Source organism: Mauremys mutica, chromosome 5 (genome assembly GCF_020497125.1).
Source record: "Mauremys mutica isolate MM-2020 ecotype Southern chromosome 5, ASM2049712v1, whole genome shotgun sequence".
Classification (NCBI taxonomy): domain Eukaryota; kingdom Metazoa; phylum Chordata; order Testudines; family Geoemydidae; genus Mauremys; species Mauremys mutica.
In genome coordinates this window covers 33,357,768-33,385,200 of record NC_059076.1, presented here as the reverse complement: position 1 = coordinate 33,385,200, position 27,433 = coordinate 33,357,768, and the positions used below count along the sequence as shown (strand labels likewise).

At 44.0% G+C, this 27,433-nt stretch overlaps 1 protein-coding gene across 3 annotated transcripts in view; it reads right to left on the bottom strand.

The window, feature by feature from the left end:
• Nucleotides 1-13,674, bottom strand: part of ELOVL6 (ELOVL fatty acid elongase 6) — a 131,978-nt gene extending 118,304 nt beyond the window's left edge. For all 3 annotated transcript variants that reach the window (XM_045018842.1, XM_045018843.1, XM_045018844.1), the window contains exon 1: nt 13,419-13,674. In XM_045018842.1, coding sequence (XP_044874777.1) covers nt 13,419-13,507 — 89 coding nt within the window. In that variant the 5' untranslated portion in view covers nt 13,508-13,674. The remainder of the gene's footprint in view (nt 1-13,418) is intronic.
• Nucleotides 13,675-27,433: the final 13,759 nt, after the last annotated feature.

Genomic DNA, 27,433 nt, shown 5'->3' with positions numbered 1-27,433 from the left:
CACTGTGGGATAGCTCCCGGAGCTACTAAGTTCGATTTGCATCCACACCTAGCCTAATTCGAGCTAGCCATGTCGAATTTAGCGTTACTCCACCTGTCGGGGTGGAGTACCAAATTCGAACTAACGAGCCCTCTAGTTCGAATTAAATGGCTTCCTGGTGTGGACGGTTGAGCGGTTAGTTCGAATTAACGCTGCTAAATTCGAATTAAAGTCCTAGTGTAGACCAGGCCTGAGAGTAGTCAAAATTCATGACTAACATAACAAACTAACTGCTAACAACAGCTCAAGCATGCTCATATACACCTGTTTTTCTTAACATGTGGGACTGACCTTTAAAAAAGAAATGAGTGACTGCTCCTTGTACCTAATGCATTTATCTAAGGCAGTGGTTCTCAACCCGGGGTCCAGGGCCCCCTGGGGGAACACGAGTAGGTTTCAGGAGGCCAGCATTAGACTTGCTGGAGTCCAGGGCAGAAAGCCAAAGGCCCACTTCATGGGGCTGAAGCCCGGGGCTCTGAGCCCCACCACTCAGGGCTGAAGTCTAAGAAATGTAGCTTTGCGGGGGCCTCTGTGGCATGCATCCTTGGGCAATTGCCCTGCTTGCTACCCCCTAACGCCTGCCTCGCTTTCATATGCAGAAAAACAGTTGTGATACAGGTGGGCCATTGAGTTTTTATAGCATGTGGGGGGGGGGGGGCTAGAAAGAAAAAGATTGAGAAACCCTGATCTTGGGTACAGAAGGTCCCATTTAAATTATGCATGTGGATTGACACTTTCACCACAGTAGACAAAATAGAGGGATCATCTCATAACTAGAAATTATATCAGTTTTCAAATGCCCACATAGCCCAATCTGTCCTACATTTCATTACAAGGTTGCACATCATATATTGGAAAGCCAAAACAATACACAAAATATGTCAAACCCCTCCCCCCCCACAATCCTAGCTGAGAACTAAGCAGGTAATTCAAAGTGCATGTGTATATGTACAAAATATTAGAATGGATCTTTATGACCAAATATTACCTCCAGGGGGAGGGTTATTGGTGGGGCAAGAAATTCATGAGTTTCACTTTGCAGTTTCCAACAGATCCTCCCCGCAACTAAGAGGGGTTTGCAGGGGCAGGGACGAGGCAGGGAGCATTGCTTTCAAACCTAGGATCCACGGGGAAGACACATTTCAGTCCTGAGGAGAATAAGCCTCTCCACATTGCTCCTTTCCCACCTCTCCCACTCAGACAGCATGACTCCCGTGGAATCCATGTCGCCATTGGCTAATAAAGCTATGCTTGCAGAAATCCCCTCCCTGCACCCTGCTTCTAGCAGCATTTGCTTAGGTGATGGTATTGGGTAACAGTTTTCAAAAGCACATAAGCGACTTATGACCCTACAACCCATTTTCAAAAGTGATACGGGGTATTTAGGAGACTGCTCCTAAGTCAGTTTTGCAGATGGAAGCAGGGTCCAGAGTCACTTGGGCACTTTTGAAATCCTGCCCATCGTTATTACTCTATTATTTCTACAGCATTATAAGTGTGAATGGTGCTTTACAGACAAATAGAAGATGAAGTCTTGGCTCTCAGAAACTTAAAAATTAATGATGCCACATGAGGGATGTGTTCAAACACCATGGGCATGGAGTGAACAGGAGGCCACGGGCTACAGTGGTAAGTTTAAGTTAGCCTAGTTACAGATGTTGACACATATCTTGAGAGTTAGGATTTTTCTTCTTAATATTTTTCTCAACTCTTTGCAAACACTGGTATTTGCCGCACATACACACAACTACCTACAAACATCCCCAATAAAGAGACTGTCTCTGAAATGCCATCCATTGTCATTCTTCCCTAGCTCCATCCCTGGCAACTCCAGGTAGCCTTAACCCCGAAGGAGCTCCAGCAGACTGGCCTTTTGCTGAGGGTGCCAGTGGGGTGGAGACAATGCAGCGGACTTTGCACTCCCCCTATTTCTGCATCACCAGAGTATTCTGCTGGATGATGGTGCTCTCCACTCAAGGTAACAAAGAGACGGATTGGTCTCATACTTAGCAATAACTCAGGCAAGGAATATTACCAAAGCAAGCCTCAGTTTCTCTCTGACACACACACACCACCACATGAACCGTTGGGTGGAAATGTGGAGATTTGTGTGCGCAGCCATTTATTAGAACGTATACCTTATTCTATTATCATGTTATCATTTCTGGTTTCTGTTTGTTTTTTACATTGTCTAGGACCTGCTCCATTTGCCAGGGTCAGAATTTCAGAATCAGGCCTATAATGACAATGACCTGTGTGATTTTTAGTTTTTTAAGGGCAATAGAAACCTTTTCTTAGTTGTTCCGTGCCTACTGATGTGCTTTAATATAGCACGGTTTTAAATTCATCTTGCACTTGGAAGGCAAACCACTAGGGTATGTGAAACGATGCTCACACTATTACCTCATTCTCCTTTCCACCTCCCATGCTACTTTTTTGTTTGATCCACTTGTAAGTTTTTGGGTGAAAGTATTGCTTTTACTGCATGACTGCACATGGCTTAGCATAATAGTTCCCCCATCCTTCTTTGAGAGCTCTAGTTGCTACTGTAATACACAAATAAACAACAATAATGGATAATGCTGAGTGCATTTCACAAAGGGCTGGGCAAACTATGATGAATGTTGAATATATATATTTACAATCCAGGAATTTGAGTTTATTTAAAGGAACACGGTAATTTTAAAAATCTTAAACTAAATTCTTGGCCTCACTGTAATTGCTTTACCAGGCTCCAGGGGCATAACATAGCTGTAAAGCTGGCAGATCCACGCTAAAGATTACACTTGTGCAAAGAGAATCCCAAACAGCTGGCACAGCGGCTTTCCAGCATCACCCCTCTCTGTCCCTAGTGCAGGGGGCTTTTCTTGAGAATGGTGGAGTCAATGAGGTATCCTTATACTTTGGCCTTCCCTGGCAGTTGGAATGACCTCCGGGAACCATGGAGAGTGGGACACACAAGTTAGAACAACCTTCAGTTTGCTCGACGTTAAGTCCTGCAGGATCTATCCTGGGTTCAGTTCTATTCAATAACTTCATAAGTGATCTGGATAGCAGCATAGAGAGTACACTTATAAAGTTTGCAGCCAATTACACGCTGGGACTCGGGATTGCAAAAGCTTTGGAGGACAGGATTAAAATTCAAAATGATCCTGACAAACTGGAGAAATGATCTGAAATATATAGCATGAAATTCACTAATGAGATATGCAAAGTACCACACTTAGGAAGGAATAATCAGTTGCACACTTACAAAATGGAAAATGGCTGCCTAGGAAGGAGTACTGTGGGAAAGGATCTGGGGGGTTATAGTGGATCACAAGCTAAATATGAGTCAACAATGTAATACTATTGCAAAAAAAAAAAAAGGCAAACATCATTCTGGGGTGTATTAGTAGGAGTGTGATGTTGCAGTCTATATGATTTCATAAAAAATTGATAGAGTGAATAATATGTAACTAGAATATGCTTCATGCAAAAGGTCTCTTGTAAGGTATCATTACAAAGCTTATTATCTACTGAGTGTAATCATCCTATTTGATGATTTGTATCTGAAACTACAAATATGAACTTTAACTCTGAGGGCCTATTGTAATTATGCAAAGTGTGGGCCATTAATGGTGGTTTGGAATCTTGATGACTTCCATTAACCAGGACAATTGTCTGCAGATGGGTGTGTTTTACGTGTAAGTCTTCCTGTATATGTGTGTGCTGGCAAGTGAGCAATGAAGTCTTGCAGTGACATGTGATCATGTCACCTGAACTGGAATCCATCTTTAACCTGGTGTCTTTCCATTGAGAAGGAGAGAGTGGAAACCCAGAGAGGGACAAAGGATTCCCGCCTTATGCAAAAGATATATAAAGGAGTGGAACAGAACAAAGTGAGGGGAGAGGAGCCATCATGAAGAATCCCCCAGCTACCACCTGAGCTGGAACAAGAGCTGTACCAGAGGAAAGAATTGTGCCCAGGCCTGGAAGGTGTCCAGGCTGAGGAAAAAACTTACTGAAGCTTCTCTGAGGGTGAAATTATTTGTATTCAGTTTGATTAGACATAGATTTGCACATTTTATTTTATTTTGCTTGGTGACTTACCTTGTTCTGTTTGTTACTACTTGGAACCACTTAAATCCTACTTTCTGTATTTAATCAAATCACTTTTTACTTATTAATTAACTCAGAGTATGTATTAATACCTGGGGGATCAAACAACTGTACATCTCTCTCTATCAGTGTTATAGAGGGTGAATGTAACAGGTGGGTCCGGGGCTCAACCCTCTGAGGGGAGGAGGGGAGCCACACCGGCCCGCTTGTCTCACAGGGGTTCTGTCCTGTCTCTTTAAGGCTAGGACAGGCCCAGGCCCCCTGGTGCAGGGGCTGGGCGACAAACAGTCTAAATAGGTCTCAGGCCTTTGGTAGCAGGCTGAGCCAGTAACAAACAGTACAGGGGCTCAGGCCTTTTGTGGCAGGCTGAGCCAGTAACAACAGTATAGGGGCTCAGGCCTTTTGTGGCAGGCTGAGCCAGTAACAAACAGTACAGGGGCTCAGGCCTCTTGTGGCAGGCTGAGCCAGTAGCAAGCAGTACAGGGGCTCAGGCCTCTTGTGGCAGGCTGAGCCAGTAGCAAGCAGTACAGGGGCTCAGGCCTCTTGTGGCAGGCTGAGCCAGTAGCAAGCAGTACAGGGGCTCAGGCCTTGGTAGCAGGCTGAGCCAGTAACAAACAGTACAGGGGCTCAGGCCTTGGGTAGCAGGCTGAGCCAGTAACAACAGTATAGGGGCTCAGGCCTTTTGTGGCAGGCTGAGCCAGTAGCAAACAGTACAGGGGCTCAGGCCTCTTGTGGCAGGCTGAGCCAGTAACAAACAGTACAGGGGCTCAGGCCTTTTGCGGCAGGCTGAGCCAGTAGGTAGAGGGGGACAACTGCCACCCGTGAGTGGGGTGGCAGGGGGGGACACAGGCCCACCCACTCCACTGTGTCCCGGCCCGGGGCCCTAGGCAGCGGTCCTCACCGCTGCCGGTCAGTGGGGATCCTGACCGCAACACACTGACATGGGTTCAGTCTGGTCAGCAGCCTGACTGAGGTCAGCTGCCCCCGGGCCACTTCCACTATCCCCCTCTTGGCCTACCTGGTCCACGGCGTCTCGCCCCGGGAAGTCCCACTGCATGGGCTCGTCCCAACCTGGGCTGGGGGGTAGGTCTGGTAGGTCCTTAGGGAAGTCCAGCCAATCCTGCCCCGGGGGCTCCTCGGGGTAACAGCATGGCAGCTGGGGCGTTCCCCCGGGCTCCTCGTCGTAGGTGGCGCGGGGGAGCTCCGGCTGGTCTTCCCAGGAGCGAGGTAGGGTGCTCTCCGTCCAGTCCAGGCAGTCGCTCGGGGCTCCAGTGGTTCCTCCGGTAGGAGCTCCCTCAGGCAGGTCTGCTCTCCCCGGTGGCTGAGAGCTGACTGAGCTGGGAGGCCCGGCTTTTATTCTTCCGGGTCGCCGCCTGACCCTCTGAGGGGCGGGCTCACCCTGCTGTAGCCCCGCCCCTTCCTGTGTCCGGGGCTCAACCCTCTCCGGGGAGGAGGGGAGCCACACCGGCCCGCTACAGTGAACAATTTGAGTTTATCCTGTATATGCTTTGTAAAACGGATTTATTTGGGTTTAGACCCCATTGGGAGTTGGGCATCTGAGTGTTAAAGACAAGCACACTTCTGTTAGCTGCTTTCAGGTGCAGCTTTGGGGCAAGTAATTCAGACCCTGGGTCTGTGTTGGAGAAGATGGGAGTGTCTTGCTCAGCAAGACGGGGTGCTGGAGTCCTAAACTGTCAGGGAAAGCAGGGATAGAAGTAGTCTTGGCACATCGGGTGGCAGCTCCCAAGGGGGGTTCTGTGATCCAACCCATCACAAGGAGTATTATAAGAAAGACACAAGAAGTTCTTCCGCTCTCCTCAGCACAGATAAGGCCTCAACTGGAGTACAGTGTCCAGTTATGGACACCATACTTTGGGAAAGATGTGGACAAACTGGAGAAAGTTCAGAGGAGTGCAACAAAAATAATTATAGGTCTAGAAAGCATGACCTCTGAGGAAAGATTGAAAAAATTGGGTTTGTTTAGTCTGGAGAAGAGAAAACTGAGGAGTGACAAGATAACAGTTTTGAAGTATGTAAAAGGTTGTTATAAAGAAGAGGGTGATAAATTGTTCTCCTTAGCCACTGAAGACAGGACAAGTAGTAATGGCATTAAACTGCAACAAGGAAATTTTAGATTAGGAAAAAACTTCCTAACTGTAAGTGTAGTTAAGCACTGAAACAAATTACCCAGGGTGGTTGTGGAATCTCCATCGCTTAGAGGTTAGACAAACTCTTGTCACAGAACATCTAAATAATACTTAGTGCTGTCTCAGTGCAGGAAACTGAACTATATGACTTAATGATGTCCCTTCCAGGCCTACATAGCTATGATTATAATTTATGCCAGAGGATAGGCTCTGCCCAGGATTGTGGGAACACAAAAGTGGCTTAAACCCATCTCTGCCCTCCATACATGCCCTCAACCTTCGACCTGGGTTGAGCAGACCAGAAAAACTGGCTCCATGTGTGAACAACACATATTTCTTTAGTGTGGTGCTTATGCAAATTATTAAAAGTAAATGAATTTTAAAAATCCAATTGAGTTATCAACGTCTACGGCTCTTTATTTTTACACTTCCCCCAGCTTTGACTCTGAAAAATCAACTGTTAGATTCAAGTTTGTTTGTAATCACACTCAGTGCTACAATGTTACAGTTTCAGACAATAAAGGGTTAAAAACAATTGCAGCCATGGGAATTTGTTTTTAAATTGCAGAAACATTTCTATTGGTCTCAGGTTTACAAATCTGAGTTGCCTGTGCTCATTAAATAAATGACTGGCTTACTTCACACAGTGTTTCATTTTGTACAAAAGCTTTCTTATTAAACAGCTCTCTTCTATAATATACTCCAAAGAACATTTGTAGCAAAATAACTTACAGAGTTAGGACGAAATGCTGCTCTTACTTATACCTGGAACTCCATCTGGTTTGCAAGGTGTTAAATGAGAGCAGATATTGGCCTGTATATATATATATATATATATATATATATATATATATATATATATATATATATATATTTGTTTGTTTGTTTGTTTTAAAGAGAGTAAATCATTTCAGAAATAAGCAAACCTGGAAAAAGAAACAGTTTGAGAAGCATCTACTGGTAGTATACATCACTATACGGACTGTACAAGGTTCCACAGAACAGACAGGGGAAAAGTTTGTGTGTCATTTTAGGCAAACCCTCTCATGACGTAACCTCACATACATAATCTCCGAGCAGTCAGCACAGACCTCAGGCTTTCCTATTGGTGAACACAGTGTCAGCAGACATCAGAAGATAATTATTATTGGCTAGACAATTACAACAGGAGCAACTGTCATTTAGTGCTGCTGGCATAAACCTGGCAGTCTGTAGGAGTACAAGGAAAGAAAGAGTGAGGATTTATTGCTCACTCAGTTAATTTCTATCATTTTTTCCAATCACTGACCAATTTTGCTACCTCACTGACTGCAGCTGTAAACTAGAAACCCAGCTCTAGAATCCATTTCACAGTACATCTGACTGCAATATAAATTTTCTTTAAATAAATCATTTATATGTACGTTCTACCTGACACAAAAAAGTAAAAATGTATTCACTCCTCATGCAGCTGTTTAGCTAGAGAAGCAAGAGTCTGCAGATTTTGCTAATTTCCTATATCCCCCTCCCTTTTTTCTTTTCAAGAATTGGGGGGGGGGGCAGGGGGTTGAATAATTTAAGAAATCATCTTAACAAGTACTGGGCCCAATCTTGCTCCCGCTGAAGTCAACATTCCTAAAGTATAGGCAGAGCAAGGTATAGTTTGGTATTTTTTTTAAAAACCACCAGCAATATGTAAAAAAACATACATCATTAAGTGAAGTAAGATTTTATTATAACAAGTGGGCCTACTGGCCCTAAAAAGCACTGTGTGATTCTGTAAATTAACTGCTGAGTCAGTAATCTCACCTCCAGTGGGTGATGCATTGTCAGGTCTTTGTTTGGCAGCCAGAAAAATCATTCTCAATTAATTTTTAAGTGGGAAAGAACCAGAGATTTTGTGGGGATAGCTGGAGGGATGGAGTTACATTATACATACACACATGTTAACAGAAACACAAATATTAGCTCATACAGATCACAAAAAACATCATTCATTTTGCCTGCATTTAAAAACACTATGCTATTTACTACATTGCCAATTTAGCCCAGATTTCAATGGGACTGCATCCGCACAGCACTCCACCCATGGGCCTCATTGCAGGATCAGGGTCTTCATGAAGTAAAATAAGAACATCTCGAGTTAAACCATGGTTACTCCCACTATATGTCAGTGGAACTCCATTAATTCCCCCCCGCAGCGTGCTGGAGGCATAGTTGGAGAGTGAGAGCATGCCAATAGTGCTTGTTGCTATGAGGATTCTGGATTGCATCACAGTCCCTGGGCAGCCCAAGATGGGCCATTGTAGAGGGACATTTTAGTCACTGAAGTGGCCCAGAATCCAGAAGGCATGAAAGGGTGTAAAGCTACTTTTGCCATACTCTCCTGTAGGCTTCAACTTCTGTGCTGAGTCTTTGTATGAATAAAATTCTATAAACTATTTAGATTCCAAACATGCTATCCAAAATGCAGACACAGTAAATTCCCTAGGTCCTTTTCACTCTATCCATTCAGAATAATCATTTAAAACATTGCAGATTTATCTTATTTAGGTAGCCTGGTAAGATATCAAGATACATTTCTAACATGGAATAAATGCCATACCTATTTGATCTTTTTTCTACCTCCATGTTATGGTGATGATGATGTATTCTAACTTAAAAGACTATTGCAATCTCTAGTATAAAGCCTCCCACCAGTGGAATGTCTTGATTTTTTTTTAAAGCAACAATTTTGCTTATTCCACTGATATTTGCATTTGCTACAAAACCAAACATGTTTATCCCTGAAACATGCTTTTTAATATGCCTATTTTAAGGCCCTTATGTTAATTACACTGGTCCAGACAACTTCATATCAAGCCTATAACAAAGTCAAGAAGCCATTTACTATCCTTAATTTGTGTATAGAAATCCCATTATGTCACTCTGGTGGGAGATAAAGAGGCCTTTCCTCATGCTCTTTACCTACTGAATTTTATCACATAAGTTCTCTTAAAAATTAAAACACTGGAAACACAATTAATTGTTTTGTTAGGGAGTTGTATTTCCTGAATAGGTTTATCATCTACTTTAACAACAAAGAATTTTTACTAGCATTTCCAAGGGAACACTCACAAGGCAGAAAGCATCTCAATGGACATGACTCCATTTCATTTTCAATAATATTCTCAAACCTGAGCAAATCTCTCCTCCTACAGTTTAATATGAACTGGAGGTCTTAATTCATCAATGCCCTTAAAACAGATGAAGTTAGATTGAGAAGTTCACACACGGATGACCGAATCTCTTCAACTATAAAGTAATAGCATGAAAATGTTTGTCCCCCCTGCCTTGAATCTAGAGAGTTGGGAGCTTAATATTATTGGAATTGCAGCAAGCAAACCTTTGCAGTAAACTGAGGCACTTAAGGGGATTTTAATATTATCTAGCACTTATACAACACTTTACATCTTCAAAGCAATGTACAAACATTAGCTAATTAATCTTCAAAGCATCAATCAGGTAGTTATGCAAGCAATATTATCCCCCTGTTACACCTGGGGAAACTGAGGCACACCGTGGTTATGCAATTTCCTCAATGTGATGGCCACATAATGAAATGTAGCAGAACCAAGAAGAGATCACAGGAGCCTGACTTCCAGTCATGAATTAATTCATTAGGCCACACAATTTCCCTAGTGGGCTTATGAAAGTATTTACTGAGGCAACAATTTCCTCCACCCCAGGGTAATCAATTATTTTTTTGTCAAGGTATAATCAAGGTGCAGACTTCAGAGAAAATAATACAAAAATAATAACAATAATGATAATAAGTAAATAAAAAGATTTTGCAGTCTGTTCAAAAGCATCTGGAGGTCCAGATTTGGCCTGCAATCCGCCCATTGACTATCCCTGCCTCCACTCCTTTACTGAAATGTTACATCATGAGGATAAGTTTCTCCAGGAGCAGAGACAGAGAACAAAAAGAACAAGAACCAGAGCTACTAACCCTAATAAGATTTTTAAGATCTAAGAAAATAAAAACAAACAAAGGCAAAACAAAGAATCAGGCTGAACAGAGTGCCTCAAAAAGGTACCCTTCAGGAGCTAATTTCCCTAATCATCTCTCCTGCAGGTGAACAGAGAAGCCAAAGCATTTAATGGTCATTTTAATTCATTGCTGTTCTAGAAACCACATATGCCACTGAGCTATCCCAGAAGCATCCCTGGTACCCCAGTGAGGGCCTTGGATCATTCGGCCTAGCAAACCCAGGATGTGCAGCCTTAGCTTGTAGCTGGTTCCTATCCCTCATCTATCACCCCCGGGGAAACAGGGAAGTTACTCACTGGGGTAGCAGGATGAGAAGAGAGATGGCAGGGGATGTGAGGGGAGTGCCTGGTAAAGGAGCGAAGGGATGGGACACAGGATATGAGGGGAAGGATGCAGCACAGAGACAAATAAATGAGAGGTTTGGGGGCAGAGCGCAGCAAAACAAGCAAGCATAAGGGGCAAAGGGAGAGGGAAAGAAGGGCGAAAGTCTGGCACAAAGCGGGAGGTAAATGCAGAGGGTGAAGGAATGAAGGGCACAGTGTGCACTGGAAGGCAGATGCAGAGGGTATGGGATGAGAGGTACAGGAAGCTGGGAGAGAGAAGGGGGTGCAGGACAGGGGAAGTTGACACAGGGGACAATCACACACAATCAAAGCGCAGCAGCAGAGGAGGTGGTGGGAGGCTCCAAGCCTTGCACTGGGGGCTTTGCTTTTCACCTGGCCACTTTAGTGTTGATTTTATAATGAGACTCATGATATTTGGTGTGTCTGTTAAAGCCACAGGTCCTGTAAGCATGTGATGAGGTGAGACTCTTGGCTTTCATGTCCTACACAAAAGAAGTTTCTAGCTGTCTTGGTTGCCCAGAAAAACTTAAGTGACCCAAGTGCAGCCTAAAGGTGGGAGAAACGAGAAGGCACATAGAAAGAACCCAACATTTATTATTAATGAGTTTTAAGTCTCATGAGTCAGGCTACGATTTAGTCATGGAGGTTGCAGAAGTCACGGAATCCGTGACTTCCAGTGATCTCTGTGACTTCAGCCTGTGGCGGTCAGGAGCTGTAGGTTGCCCCACCACCTGTGGGGGCAGGGAGCTATGGGGTACCCCCGCTGCCTCTGGGAGCCCGAGCTCCAAGCCACTGCAGGCCCCTGGACCTGTGGGTGGCAGGGGTCCCCTGCAGCGTCCAGCTGCTGCAAGTGGCAGGGGCCCCACTCCCAAGCCTGGGCAGCAGGGGACCCCGGAGCTCCTAGCAGTCGCACAGCTGCCCCACTGCAGGCAGTGTGGGGATGGCAGATCCCCATTTTTTTTCACAGATATTTTTAGTAAAAGGCCAGGCCATGGCTTCCCAGAATTTTACTTGATTGCCCGTGACCTGTCCTGACTTTTACTAAAAAATATCTGTGATAAAAGCTTAGCCTTACTCCTGGTTTCAAGGCGGTCATCATTTTGGGGGTCCCCACTCATGATTTTTTAAGCTGGGGGCTGGCAATTCTGCCATTTCGGGGGTTGCAATGGTTTCTCTTCCTCCCGCCTCCCTCTCGCACGGCGCTGCTGCTGCTGCTGCTATCGAGGTACCCCAGCCTCCAGCTGCTTCCACGGCGAGGAACAGAGGCAGCCGCCTCAGCTCAGCTATGGACACCCCCAGCCCCGGGCACCAGAGCAGGGCCCCCTCGCCATCCCCCCAGCCTAGGCCCCGGCGTGAGGCGCCGGGGGAGAAGGAGGGTTAAATGCGGCAGCGAACGGGGCGATGATGTGCCACAGTCCAGCCCTGGGAGGGAGCGGGAGCGGGAGGCGGCGTGGAAGATTTGAAAGGGAGGCGAGCGAGCACTGGAGAGAGGCGCACGTGTGTGTGTGAGTCCGAGCGCCCGGGGGATGGCGGCTCTGCAGTCCCGGCCGGCGGCGGCAGCAGGCCAGCCAGCGAGACCCGCCCGCCAGCCGGCCCCTCGGCGCCCGGGCAGAGAGGAAAGCCCCGCTCCCTAAAATCGCAGCAGCAGCAGCAGCAGCAGCAGAGCGTGCGCACTGTCTGCAGCGACCCGGTAGCGTCTCCCGCTCACTCCATCTCATCAAAGAGAGACCGGGGGGGGGGGGGGGTTGTGGTTGTGAACGAGACAGTCTCGCCGGCGAGCTCGCGCTCCGTGCATGCCGCCGGCCGGTGTCTGGGCAGACCTCGCCACAGGCTTTTTCTGGCTCCAATCCTCCACCTAGAGGACCCAGCGTTTGTTTGTGCTCACACATCCTCCCGGCGAATACACATGCACTTTGCAAACCCTGCCGGGCGACTCCATGCTCTGGCTGGCTGGCTGTACCCTCCAGTGCCTGGATTGTCAGGCACCCACCGCAGACATGATGTGCCCGGCACGGGAACTTTTCCTGCACGAGTTCCCCGCCTGCCCCTACGCAGTTTAACTTTTCTCTTTTTTCTGATCAGTCCAGGTCACTGAAGATCTCCCCCGATACAGACATGCATAAAAAGTTAATAGCGTGGAGGCAGTTTAAGTTGTATTTGAAGCAGGGGACTCGACAGTTCCTTGTGTTTTGTTTTTAACTTGTTCTTCTGCGTTAGAGTTGGAAGGAGGTAACTGGATCAGTGGGAAGGGAGGACGGGGGGAGAGACCCTGAAAGAGGAAATGGGGCACACGTACAGAAAGGAGTTGCAAGGAGAAAAGAAGGGCATAAGGGAGATGGCAAAGGTAGGGGTACAACAGCGAACGAGGAAAGAGGAACAAAAGTAAAATGGAAGGAGGTCGCAGGGAATCGTTTTATCTCATTATAAAAAATATTTTATTAGTGGGAATGCCATCGGTGTTATATAACTTTTTAAAATTAGAAAAACAGGGCAGTCTCTCAATATTAGTATCCTTGAGCTTTTATTGTGTGGTTTGTTATGTCACTGGAATAATTCACACACACTCTAATGTGCATATGCACACAATATATGTATGTTTATATATACATACACACACACACCACTGCACCTCATCGGAGCCAGTAATATCCAGAGACTGGCTCAGCGATTACCCTGTAGTCAATTATGTCTAATCCATCCATAGATATAAAACACACATGCTCAGAGAGAGAGCTACAGTAGCTACTGGTAAATACTACATTAACCATCACCTACCAATTCTCTTGCATCCACTGGATGGCTTCATTCTCGTTGAATTGCTTTTCAAATTCGTATTCTTGCAAAGTCAACACTGACATGTTCATTGGACCAATCTTCTGGGGGATGCCTTCCTATGTCTAAAAATAAATATACTATCTAAAGATCTTTTCCCCTGCGTATCTTCCCTTCAATCGCCCCTTTCTCTCTCCCCCTCTCTTCCTGTCTCTCTCAGCTATATCCTTGATTTCGCATTGCTTTTCTCCTCTTCCTATCCTTCTCCACCCGTGTCTGGAGGTCTCCTCCTCTCAGCTTCTGCATCCACCCTGAGAGGAAATGGAGGCGTTGCGGTCTTAGTGCCCGTCTGTGTAGAGTTTAGCCTCTGCTTGCTCACAGTGACATGCATATACCTCGTGCAAGTGCAAACGTAGCCCCCGAGCTAGAAAATCCTCCGCCGTTTAGAACAAGACAGTCTGACTCATGCAAAAACTGGGAGGTAAAATAATCTAGACGAGGTTGCAGCATTAAGGGAATCACTCCTGAGTATTAGCTTCTTTGGCATCTAATCACGTTCACTTCCTTTATGGCTTTGAATGAGACACGCTGCCCAGTCTCCCATCACTGGAAGCTGCTAATGACCTTACCCACGATTTTCACGTTAGAGTGGTAAAAACATATACATCACAGGAAACATTAAGTACTGCTAATACCAGAACAAAGCTTACAGCACATTTTTTTGGAGATTGGATTTGAAACTGATTAACATTTCTTTCCTTTGTGACAGGAAATCACCTGGGGGTGAGGGGAAGATCATTAGATCAACTGTCCCAATCAAATTCTCTCCCCCTCCCTTCCCCACTACTACTAATGTGAATAATTTCCTTCAATTAACTTTGCAGATAATCGTTCCTCAGTCAGATTTTGCTCCGGCAACCACTGTTCAGCCTCGTGCACATCCTAACATACATGACTGGCCAGAAAACTCAGCCTGGTTAGTGCAGGTCCCTAGATACAGCAGTGATGGACACACTATAAATACGTAGGGAGGTAGGGTTGGTAGCACTAAAATATATATTTATAGTTATGTATGTTACACATCACACATTACCCTTCCCCCCTTCATTTCCCTCACCCCCTACATCTCAGCTGTACCCACAGTTGTACCCACAAAACAATTTAAAGAGATGCTGTCAGGTTAAAAATAATATGTGAAGACAAACTTCCTGAATTATTTTACAAACCCCCCTTTTTTTTCTTTATTAGCAAACAATTCCTTCTATGCTGCGTTTCCCCCTCCTTCAGTTTAAGCACTGATACTGGTCACTTTCACTTTTGTAATTAGTCATTTTCACCTCCAGGGTCATGCTCCAACACAAGGGTGCTCTAGTTCAGTGGTTTTCAACCTTTTTTCCATTTGTGGCCCCCCTAACAAATTTGAATGGAGGTGCGGACCCCTTTGGAAATCTTAGACACAGTCTGCAGACCCCAGGGGACCACAGACCACTGCACTACTTAGAAGTTAAAAGTAAACATTCCCCAGCAGTGTTTGCAATCTCTCTCCTCCCCCACCCCCCATCTTTTTTGAATAATTTTAAATCATGGGAATATTTGATTGCTTTTAGGATTCTGATAAAGCCCAAATATCAGGCAGAATTTGACCTGATTGTGTCCTTAGCAGATGAATTTATATAGTTCTTTGGTTGATGGGATGGGTGCAAAGGGTAATGATTTCGTGGGCTTCAGGACCCAGGAGACAGCTCTCTCGCTCTCTCTCTGCAGTTGATGAAGCAGACAGGTTCTCTAGCTGAATGTCAAAATGGACTGCACCATTGAGATCTGAAAAGGGGGACAGGATGTTCAGTAGGGATGTTCAGTAAATTAAACAAAAACACTGAAATATAAGAGTCGGCTGAAGCGACCTTTAAATAAACAAGCAGGGACTCAGATTTAGGTCAAGTGCTAGTGTCTAAATGAAATGTTTACTTTATTGTGAAATATTTCAGAAAGGTCTAAATAAGTTAGGGGGAATCCACCCCCCTATTTTTTCCAGTTTAAATGAACTACCTCTCTAGATTGTTCTGTAATTGAGGTATGAATGAAGTGATGTCAGACTCAGGAGAGTGTATGTACCTGTGTGTGCTCTCGCAGGGGAGATGAATAAGGAGGGGAAGCCAGCAGGATGCTCATATGTTAATGCAGTTGCATGTGGCAAGTAAAATCACTGCAGACCAGGTGATCCAGTGGACATGTGGTTGTAGCTGAACTTTTCTATATTCACCTCTCCCCTACAGAGAAGCACTCACAGAGAGGCACCCATAGCTTTATGATGCTAGGACATGTGTGTTGTTTATGTGACTGTTTAGAGTACAATCCACATTGAGAGTCAGGGAATCTAAGTTGCTAGCTGTTTAACCATCATTTTCTCATGATTACTGTTTATGGCACTTGCATGTCCATAGCTTTGTTTTCACGTCTTTCCAGTCTCACCTGTTATATCCTGATGTCATTGCCACTGACTTCTTATTAGTTAGACAGCACCATCTATGTACTTAGTGTTTTACAATACGACGAAGGGCTTGCAGTCTCACGCCAGAAGGTTTAAAGCAATAAGTTTTGGTACAGAGAAATCTAGTCATAAATGAGCTGATCCCACAAAGACCTGAATGCTCTTAACTTGCATTGAGTTCAATGTGATTAGAATGTGTTCATACTTTGTAGTTTTCAATATTGTCAACCCCAATCATTCAAAAATCAGAAGTCAGACCCTCCCCGCCTCCATACACACACACTCCAAATCATGAGATATTTACAACTAATCAGTTTGGGGTTCTTTTTATTTGCTGTCTGGTTTTTGAGTCCTTGGGGGAATATTTTCAAGCTTTTCTCGATTTCTCCCGAGGATTAGACATTTACCTTTTTTAAAATGAAAACAGAGTCTCTCACATCATCCTCTGGCTCCAGGTGCTTGGACTTTAAGCAAAACACCAAATATCACAAGACATGTTATAACGGAAAGGATTGACAACACTGAATTATTCTTCTTCACTGTAGCGCCTAGAAATCCCAACTAAGAGCAAGCCCATGTTGTGCTGGGGCAATATTTTCCCCAGAGAGTACAATCTACATAGACAAGCTAGGCAAAGGGTGGTAGAAAGGAAATAATATTATTCCCTTTTGACAGATGGGGAACTGAAGCACAGAGTTTAAAGATGGGATTTTCAAAGATGCCCACTGTTGGCCCAGCTTTACTTCTCTGAAGTCAATGGTAAAACTCCCAATGGGAGCAGAGTTAGGCCAAATCTACGTGCTTTTGAAAATCCCACCCTATGTGACTTGCCCAAGGTCACACAGGAGATACTTGCCAAAGATAGGAATTGAACCCAGATATCCTGAACCTCATCCTTGTGCCATAGTTGGGGTGCTAAGCACCTGTCAAGATAGAACATAAGACCGGCCCCTACTGAGTCAGACCAAAGGTCCATCTAGCCCAGTATGCTGTCTTCCGACCATGGCCAATGTCAGGTGCCCCAGAGGGAATGAAAAGAACAGGTTATCATCAAGTAATCCATCCCCTGTCGCCCATTCCCAGCTTCTGGCAAACAGAGGCTAGGGACACCATTCCTGCCCACCCTGGCTAATAGCCATTGATGGACCTATCCTCCTTCATGAATTTATCTAGTTCTTTTTTGAACCCTGTTATGGTCTTGGTCTTCACAACATCCTCTGGCAAGGAGTTCCACAGGTTGACTGTGTGTTGTGTGAAGAAATACTTCCTTTTATTTGTTTTAAACCTGCTGTCTATTAATTTCATTTGACCCCTAGTTCTTGTGTTATGAGAAGTAGTAAACAACACTTCCTTCTCTACTTTCTCTAGACCCACTCTTAGAATTATTTATCATTTGGATAGTGTTATTGTTGTACCTGATACTTTACAACAGGTACAGTTGTAAGCAAGCAAAAACAAAATAGAATACACTTGACTGAGAATGTAAAAGTGTGAACAGGTACAGTAGACAAAGTGGCATAGGGGCTTTATTGCTGTCAGGCTACATGGAACGGATGCGTTTTCAGCACATTCATTAGGAGGCTGTTTCCAAGAGTAAAGGACAGCATGAAAGGAGACAAAAAGAGCAGATAAAACTGAAGACCAGACTGTGGCTGGCACATACACAAGGGAGTAAAAAGGGCACACCCTGTACAGGGTCACACCAGAACTGCAATACCTATGCTGTCCTGAATGATGATGGGAGTGCTCCTTGCTAGCATCTCTTGGGGCATACATTACCACAAAGTGGACATAAACCATGCTACTCTTTGTCACTCTATTCCACACCAACCAGCAGTGCTGCCTAGACATGCAAGGGAATGCCTTCCAGAGGAACAATGTCTTCTGGTGCTCCCACTAGGCAGTCCACACTACTCCAAGGCTGGGCTGTGCCTAAAAGGCTACATGCAGCCCTAATTGGTTCAACACAATATTGTGTGTATTTTCATTAGGACATTTGTATACTGAAATGTGTTCCAATCAATATCTGATAAAATCTGAAGGTGATCTCTGTAACAAATACTGATGCATCATTATGTGGTTTAGTATAGTCCTACTTAATGAATAAATCTATCATCTTATGGCAATATCCCAGTTCTGATAGGGTGATCCTGTGTCCTGCAAATATGCTTCCAGCAGCAACATGAATTTTTGCACATTGCTACCATAAAGCTACAGTTATTATGGGGAGACTGCACTCTCTCCATAGGTAAGGTTGTACTTTGTTTTCTATACTCAGCCTTATTTTAATTAATAGATTTTCAAGACAGAACGGACCATTATAATCATCTATTCTGACCTCCTGCATTACACAGGCCACAGAACCTCACCCAATAATTTCTGAATCAACACTATAAATCCTTTTTGTGCTAAAACCACCGCAATGCCCCTAATTTTGCCCAAACAAAACCAATGCATCTACAATTTCTCACGTGATATTCCTGGGGGAATTCTGCACCAGTGCACAATGCAGAATTTTGCAGAAATTAATTTCCCCCACAGAAATGGGCTGCAGTACTGCTGGCCGCGATTAGGGGCTGCCGGACCCATCAGAACCCAGCTGGCACATAGAAAACAAGGCAGCTGTAGTTCCCTGCCTGCCCTGAAGGAAGGTGGTGGTGTGCAGGAAACACCATTCAAGCCCAGGCGACCCAGCATCAGGATATTTCTCCCTCCGGATCCTGGGCTCTGAGAGGTAGGGATTGTGGGTATCTGGGTTTGGGGTGAGGGCTGCAGCTGGGCTCTTGGGGGAAGGGAATGAGGGTGTCTGGGCTGGGGGGAGCCTGCAGGTGGGCTCTAGGGGGAAGGCTTATGGGTGTCTGGCCCCTCAGCTGGGCTCTGGTGGGGGAGGGGTCAGAGAAACAGGAACTAGGTTGTCATGGGGTTTCTTTAACTCTCTACTTCTGGGGAAATTTGTGGTGTGTCTGTATTGTTACAGACATCCTTGCTGATAGGTATTTCGATATAAATTACCAGAGTAATTGAAACTGGTGTGATTATGTAGTGTTATTTTGACAAATAACATTTGCAGAATTTTGCAGAATTTTAAAATATTGTTCACAGAATTTTTAATTTTTTGGCACAGAATTTCCCCAGGAGTAATGTGAGGTCACCGATTGATAAGACTTATCTGTGTAATAACATTGGGGTGGGAGAGGGAGGGTTCAAACAAACTGTTAGCTGTGACAATTTGAAGTATCAGAAATCTTCACTTTTGGAAACATTTTCTAACTTTGATTATGAGGTGGGGGAAAAAAAGACAGTTTGGATTAAGATTTGGTTTAATGTGCTGCCCTCTGGAATGAAACGGGCCTTTGGGGTTCAGTTTAAATCTGTCAGAGTTATTGTTGCAGGGTACCTATAGATTCTGGCAGACATCCCTGCACACATGAAAATTTGCCAAGAATTTGGCAAGTTTGTGAAATTTGCAGATCAGATGTGGGGGGGGATTTAAAAAGTCTGAAGTTGCAGATGAGCTGAAAGGTTATATGAGGTTTAGGATGTCTGCACCCTTAGACTGGAGAATGCTTAAAGTCCGTATCACAGCTGGCAAAATACATGGGATACAGAGGAAGGCTCTAAAATGCTGTAAGAAAAACTATGGCAGGGACTCCTGTAGGGATTTCTGTAATGGTAACAGCCACCACAGGGATTTCTACCCAGGAAATAACTCTGGCAGGGACCCCTGTGAGGATTATAATCACTGCAGGCTGCAACCCTCTAGGAATCCCAGCAGTATTTAGAACCTGTGCAAGAGTTCTTGTGGTGGATATAACAGCCACAACATTTCAAACTGAGTTGTAATCTGTACAGGAAACACTGGGATAGTGCAAGCTAATAAACTCCATTGGGATTCTCACATGTTTTATAAAACTAGCGGGAAGTTCTGCAGGTTTTATAAATCTCACAGGACTCCTGCAAAGGTTAAAAGATCTGCAAGGAATCTTTCTGCAGTTACTGTCAGATCTCCACACAGACTTCTTGAAGATTTTTAATTCCATATGAAGCCCTGGGAGTTTATAAAATTCATACAAATTCTGGACATTTACAAAGTCTGCATGGACTCTAGCAAAATAAATAAATAAACAATAACAGAGAAATTCTCATATAAAAACTTAATTGAACTGGAGTTAAAGTTGTAAATACATATTACATTCCCCCCCCCACCCCCCAAAAAAGGTATGCTAAAAAAGAATGGTAAGGCTACTAAGTCAAGCACTCAAAGTTAGGAAATGCCAGAATTAAGGTTACCTATGCAACCTTAATTCTGCCCCCTTGTCTGTATGCATTATGATACAGTCTGTAACTCCATATTTACATACTATTTTTTCCATAGGGCCCCTGCCTTATTCAGTGAATGGGAAATTATTCAATATTTCTTTTTATCCTTCTTATTCAGTGTGTCACCACAGGCCTTATTTAATTAACACTGTCCAAACCTTGCACCGAACACAAGATTATTAATATCCTCATGGGTGGTTTCTGGTGCATCATATGAGTGCTTCACAGACATTAATGATTTTATCTTCACAACACCCCTGTGAGATGAGGGGGTATCATTATCCCCATTTTACAGATGGGGAACTAAGGCATGGAGAGGTTAAGGCCAAAAGGCCAGATTTTCAGAAGAGTTTAAAGATGCAGATAGGCACCTAATGGGATTTTCAAAAGTGTGGAGGCAGTTTAGCCACTTAACACACATTACTAATCAAAGACCTTACCCTTCTCCATCTTATCTTCCCACTGTAGCCAAAATACCACAATATGTGCACATTTTACCTTCTACACACTCCAGATCCTGTGTGCTCTGCGGCAAACTGGACTCAAATTCTTCAGCAAGGTCTGGATTCTGTAACTCTGGTATGGTTGTCTGGAAATTCTTTTATTTAAGTTAAACACTGGAGGTTTGCAATGAGTTAGACATGAAAATGAATGATACAACTAGCACAGTAACCTCTGTGTTATTAAATTCAATGCATTTTACACTGTCCTCACACTTTCCATTTTCAATAGGCCACAGATTTTTATACTGGCAAAGCTCAATCACATGGCAGAAGAAGTAACAGAGGAAGATGAAAATTTCAGCAACTGGATAGGGAAGAGTTGGGACTTTCAGCATCTGGGAATGTGTGGGAAGTGGTTTGGGATTATGGGATAAACACATTAGCTGGCTATTTCTGCAGAAATGATCATCAGTGAAACTGTAACACTACTGATATTTAAATACTCATCTTTGGGGTTCAGTTTAAATCTGTCAGAGTTATTGTTGCAGGGTACCTATAGATTCTGGCAGACATCCCTGCACACCCAGTTCCTATTATCAAGGCTTTCTTCATAACCATGAGGGATAGAAACATTTTTTTAAATGAAAGCTTAAGTTCTATGACAAGAGGTGAGTCCCATGGCAAATTCTGTGCTCATGAAATACATAGGGTCCTGTACACATAATGTACATTCCACAAATACCACCATAGGTGCTAGAACTAGGGGTGCTGGGAGTGCTGCTGCCCCTTGCGTCCCTCCCCCCAGCTTGACGTAATAACAATACATGATTTCCGCCTTCCTCATCCTCATGATAAAAATGGTTCCAGCACCACTGAATACTACCCTTCCTTTCTCAACCACTCCACTATAAACTGCAAGTACCAACCTATCCTCTCCACAGAGATTAGAAATAGCCCTAAACATATTTTATTTACTCCCTCAATATGGCTCCAGGACTCCACTACCCACATGCAACTAGCTGTCTCCTTTGATCCTTCTCATTCTGCAGATACAGCCACAGAACCCAGAATATTTCATACTCCTAGGCAATAAATAAAATAATACATTTTTCTTCCATAGCACCTTCCATCTGATAAGATCAAACAGCTTTACAGAAATGAATTTAATCTCAGTACACCCCCCATGAGGCCAACAAATATTATTCTCACTTTTCAGATAGGAAGCAGAGATTAAGGCCACAATGTTCAAAGTTGGGTGCCTAACTATGAATTTAGATATCTAACTTTAGTTACTTGCATTTGAGCATTGCAGTTACACAGGAAGTCTGTGGCAGAGCCAGGAAGAGAAACCACATTTCCTAACACCCATTCCTGTATTTTGGCCACAAGATTGTATAATTCTTTTCTCCCATATAATCTATGATTTTACCTATTCTGCAGAGAAAACACAGAAGAGTTGACACACACATAGATTTTTTTTATAATTAATAGTTTAAATTTTTTTTACAATACTAAAGGCTGCACTATACAATACTAAATACCCATGTTAAAAGATTGTTTCATGTATGGAAAGGGGAGGGTCAGATTGTTTGGACAACTTTAACTATGTGGTGCCAGTGTAATATTATCTGATATATTTGGAGGTGAGTGGGTAGGAATAGAAGGGTACAAACAAGAATTACAGCTATTTGTACTACTTTGACTCTGTATACTTTCAAAACAAAATTTTAAAGTATGACATGAACTTTACATTTCTGGTCTCTGTGTCTGCGTGTGTTTGAAAGGGACAGGACCAGATTTTCAAATGTGCTCAGATCCCATCTAGTCACCTAAACGAAGTGGCCAGATTTTCAGAAGTCTGAGAATGGAAGCTGCTGAGTATTGAAAATCTGGCTGACAAGGTTCTTTGAAGATTTTTTCCTCTTAAGTCATTGATATTTGTTTACAATCTTAAGTAAGTTGTTTGTCTGGGAACTGAACTGAGAAAAAAGTTGTCAGTCTATTTTGTACTCTTCTCCTACCTCCTCTCTTAGCTCTGCTGATTTGTTTTTACTTCTATCGTCAGCACAACTAATATTGCCGCATCCCAATGAACAAAATGGCTCACTCCCTCTTCTAAAAATTGCTGTGTAATAATGCTGGTGCCAAATGCCTGCTATGTTCTACACCTCCCCCCCGCCCAAAGATGGCTCCTTTTCAGTACATTCAGACCTTGATCCTACTACTGGATCTTCTAGCAAGGATCCCTGTGCTCATGTACAGCCTCAAGGGGATCTGCAAAAATGCAGGAGTCCAGACTAGCAGATCTGATTGCAGAATCAGTGCCATAGGCACTGATCCGGCTGCCTGCTGTGCTCACTTGCTGTCAGTGATAGGATTGGGGCCATTTTTGTAAAGCATTTTGGAACCTTCTAGCAGGAGAGCGGAGCTATAGGAATGTTATTTTTATTAAATCCAACGTAGAAGCATCACGCAAACCCCACACCAAGTCATTGGCAATGATGGGCAGGCACAGTAGGCTAAATTCTATCCCTAGTTACACTGCTCAATCCCTTTGGTTTTGATGGGATTACACAGGTATAACTGAACGGTCACTGATTTTAAAAATAGGAAAAAGGGTTCTTTTTAACATAAAACGTAGCTTTAAAATATTATATATGTTAAATTTTAATAAGTTGAAAAAATTTCTTCAACAATGACTCAGCTACCCCTGAAAAAATGAAAAGAGAAAGCTGGCTGCTAAGCTTTTTTTTTTTTTTTTGGTTCTTTTGTTTGATCACTTGGGCTACTAACTGTAGTTAGTGATGAATGGGAGACAAAATGCTGCATCTACATGTACAGTCACCTGCTCCAAATTCTGAAGCTCTAAGTAGCAAAATCATTTGCTCCATACAATGAGGGAAGAAAATGAGGGAAAACATATGCAGGTACTGCACTTTGCAATTTAAATAGTGCCGTGCACTTCAGCAGACAAGAAGAAGTTTAATAGTAAAACAATTAAACTTTGAATGACTATCTAGATTTTTGAAGGGTCACATCTAATCAGTGTGTCTGGAGCACCTTCCACAGGAAGCAAACACAAAATATTTATTCTCTCTCTTGTTAGTGCTGGGAATTTTTTTTTTTTAAATAAATGAGGATGCTGATGAGTGGTTGAGAGGAATATTGTGAGAAAGCGACATCCAGGAGATGGGGTTTGTCTCTAGTTCTGAGTGCAAAGGCATACTGTTACTGAGTGCAAAGGCATACTGTTACTAATTCAAAAGGATTAAGAAGCTCTATTTACTTATGCCCTGATTCTGCCGCCCTTATTCAAACTGAGGGCTAGTCTACACTAGAAGCACTACATTGGCACAGCTGCACTGATGCAGCTACACCGCTATAGCTCATCTGGTGAAGATCATAGAATCACAGAAGATTAGGGTTGATAGAGATCTCAGGAGGTCATCTAGTCCAATCCCCTGCTGAAAGAGGGACCAACACCAACTAAATCATCCCAGCCAGGCCTTTGTCAACCTGGGCCTTAAAAACCTCTCAGGACGGAGATTCCACCACCTCCCTAGGTAACCCATTCCAGTGCTTCACCACCCTCCTAGTGAAATAATGTTTCCTAATATCCAACCTAGATCTCCCCCACTGCAACTTGAGACCATTGCTTCTTGTTCTGTCATCTAACACCACTGACAACAGCCTATCTCCAACCTCTTTGGAACTCCTCTTCAGGTAGTTGAAGGCTGCTATCAAATCCCCCCTCACTCTTCTCTTCTGCAGACTAAATGAGCCCAGTTCCCTCAGTCTCTCCTTGTAAGTCATGTGCCCCAGCCCTCTAGTCATTTTCGTTGCCCTCCGCTGGACTGTCTCCAATTTGTCCACATCCAGTCTGTAGTGCGGGGGGGGGGGAAGGGGGGGCCAAAACTGGACAGAGTACTCCAGGTATGGCCTCACCAGTGCTGAATAGAGGGAATAATCACTTCCCTTGGTCTGCTGGCAATGTTCCTACTAATACAGCCCAATATGCCGTTGGCCTTCTTAGCAACAAGGGCACACTGCTGACTCGTATCCAGCTTCTCGTCCACTGAAATCCCCAGGTCCTTTTCTGCAGAACTGCTGCTTAGCTAGTCGGTCCCCAGCCTGTAGCGGTACATGGGATTCTTCCTTCCTAAGTGCAGGACTCTGCACTTGTCCTTGTTGAACCTCATCAGATTTCTTTTGGCCCAATCCTCCAATTTGTCTAGGTCACTCTGGACCCTATCCCTATCCTCCAGCATATCTCCCTCTCCTCCCAGATTAGTGTCACCTGCGAACTTGCTGAGGGTGCAATTAATCCCATCATCCAGATCATTAATAAAGATGTTGAACAAAACTGGCCCCAGGACTGACCCCTGAGGCACTCCACTTGATACCGGCTGCCAACTAGACATTGAGCCGTTCATCACTACCTGTTGAGCCCGACAGTCTAGCCAGCTTTCTATCCACCTTATAGTCCATTCATCCAATTCATACTTCTTTAACTTGCTGGCAAGAATACTGTGGGAGACTGTATCAAAAGCTTTGCTAATGTCAAGATATATCACGTCTACCACTTTCCCCATATCCACAGAGCCAGTTATCTCATCATAGAAGGCAATCAGGTTGGTCAGGCATGACTTGCCCTTGGGGAATCCATGTTGACTGTTCCTGATCACCATCCTCTCCTCCAAGTCCTTCAAAATGGATTCCTTGAGGACCTGCTCCATGATTTTGCCAGGGACTGAAGTGAGGCTGACTGGTCTGTAGTTCCCTGGGTTCTCTTTCTTCTCTTTTTTAAATGTGGGCACTATATTTGCCTTTTTCCAATCGTCCAGGACCTCCCCCAATCACCACAAATTTTCAAAGATAATACCAAATGGCTCTGCAATCACATCAGCCAATGTTCTCAGCACCCTTGGGTGCAATAGATCTGGACCCATGGACTTATGCATGTCCAGCTTTTCTACATAGTCCTTAGTCTGTTCTTTCACCACTGAGGGCTGCTCACCTCCTCCCCATACTGTGTTGCCCAGTGCAGCAGTCTGGGAGCTGACCTGTCTGTGAAAACGAAGGCAAAAAAATCATTGAGTACTTCAGCTTTTTCCACCTCATCTGTCACTATGTTGTCTCCCCCATTCAGTAAGGGTCCCACACTTTCTCTGACCTTCTTCTTGTTGCTAACATACCTGTAGAAACCCTTCTTATTACCCTTCACATACCTTGGTAGCTGCAACTCCAATTGTGCCTTGGCCTTCCTGATTATAGCCCTGCATGCGCTAGCAATATTTTTATACTACTCCCTAGTCATCTGTCCAAATTTTCACTTCTTGTAAACTTCTAAGAAGCTCTAAGATGTTAAGATGCTCTATGCAGATGGAAGAAAGCTCTCCTGTGGGCATAATAAAACCACGGCAGTAGCTGTGTTGGTGGGCGAAGCTCTCTCGCCAATATAGCACTGTCCACACCAGTGCACCTTAGGTCGGTATAACTTATGTCGCTCAGAAGAGTGGCTTATTCACACCCCTGAGCGACGTAAGTTATATCTAAGTAATTGTTATGGTAAACCTGACCTGAGTCATAACTTACTTCTCCAATAGTCCTACTGATGTCACCAGAACTACGTATAAAGTACTACTCCACATGAGCAAGGGTGGCAGAATCTGGATCTATGATTCCTTTAAATTTGCATCTATCATCAGTTCTCTAGGTGCAGGCATCAGAAATAGGCTTTCCCCTCCCAAACTGAGCTATAATAATTCACCTCTGTCCTTATTCCCTTCCCACCGGTAACACTCATCTGTTGTCTCCTTCTCCCTATATGGGAGAAAGATGAGTCTTACAGCACATCAGGATGATCACCAAATTCATGCTTTAGTCTTAAAGGGCCCAAAACTGCCATTGCCCACCTTGAGAATTCGGCTGAGGGAGACGTTCTGTACATTTTGCCTGGAACTCCAGCAAAGGAATAGCCTGACTAGCAAAGGATGCATTGAACCAATGTCTTCTAGATGCCCTGACTCCCTGTAACATGCTGCTGGAGATACTGTGGTTCACAACTTTGGGTGTTACCGCTTTGCCTCAGCAAGAGTGAGTTTTGCTGGTGGTTAGATTGTCAGTCAGCTCCCTGCTCCATTGTTCTGTCTTCCTCACCAGCAAACTCCTCAAGACTTTCCTGGCCCAAACCTTGCCTAGCAGGTAACAAGCAGTGAACTCCAGTCCCCGAGCTCCTCAGAAATGTTTCTCTGCTATGCACTGCCCCTCCCATTATGCATTCATAGACTATATTAAGTTTGCTGCTCTGTAAAGAGTCAGTATATCACAGCTTATTAATTTAACTGGGGTAAATACACCCTTCCCTTCAAACACAGCACTGCATTGGTTTATAGGGGATGTAAAATAAATTTATTAGCAAAAGAGCAGGGATTAAATGATACCAAGCAGGGATTTCCCTAGACCCCCCGCCTCAAATTTCCCCAATCCCTTCCCCCACCCCAGTTACATGCAGTGTTTCCAATTTAGTTATTGGTTAGAAATTTGAATTGAAATTGAAACATTAATACACACTTTAAAAGCATATGCAGTATATGAGAAAATACTTGTACCTGAGAAAGCATAATGGGTTTGAAAAGTGTGAACAAAGACTAGCTTCCTCATACAGCTGTTATTTATGACATCAGCACATTTGTTTCGGCTATATTATACAAATATCATTGCAGTCGTGTGTAGGCTGTGAATACAAGGATGACTATGCTCGC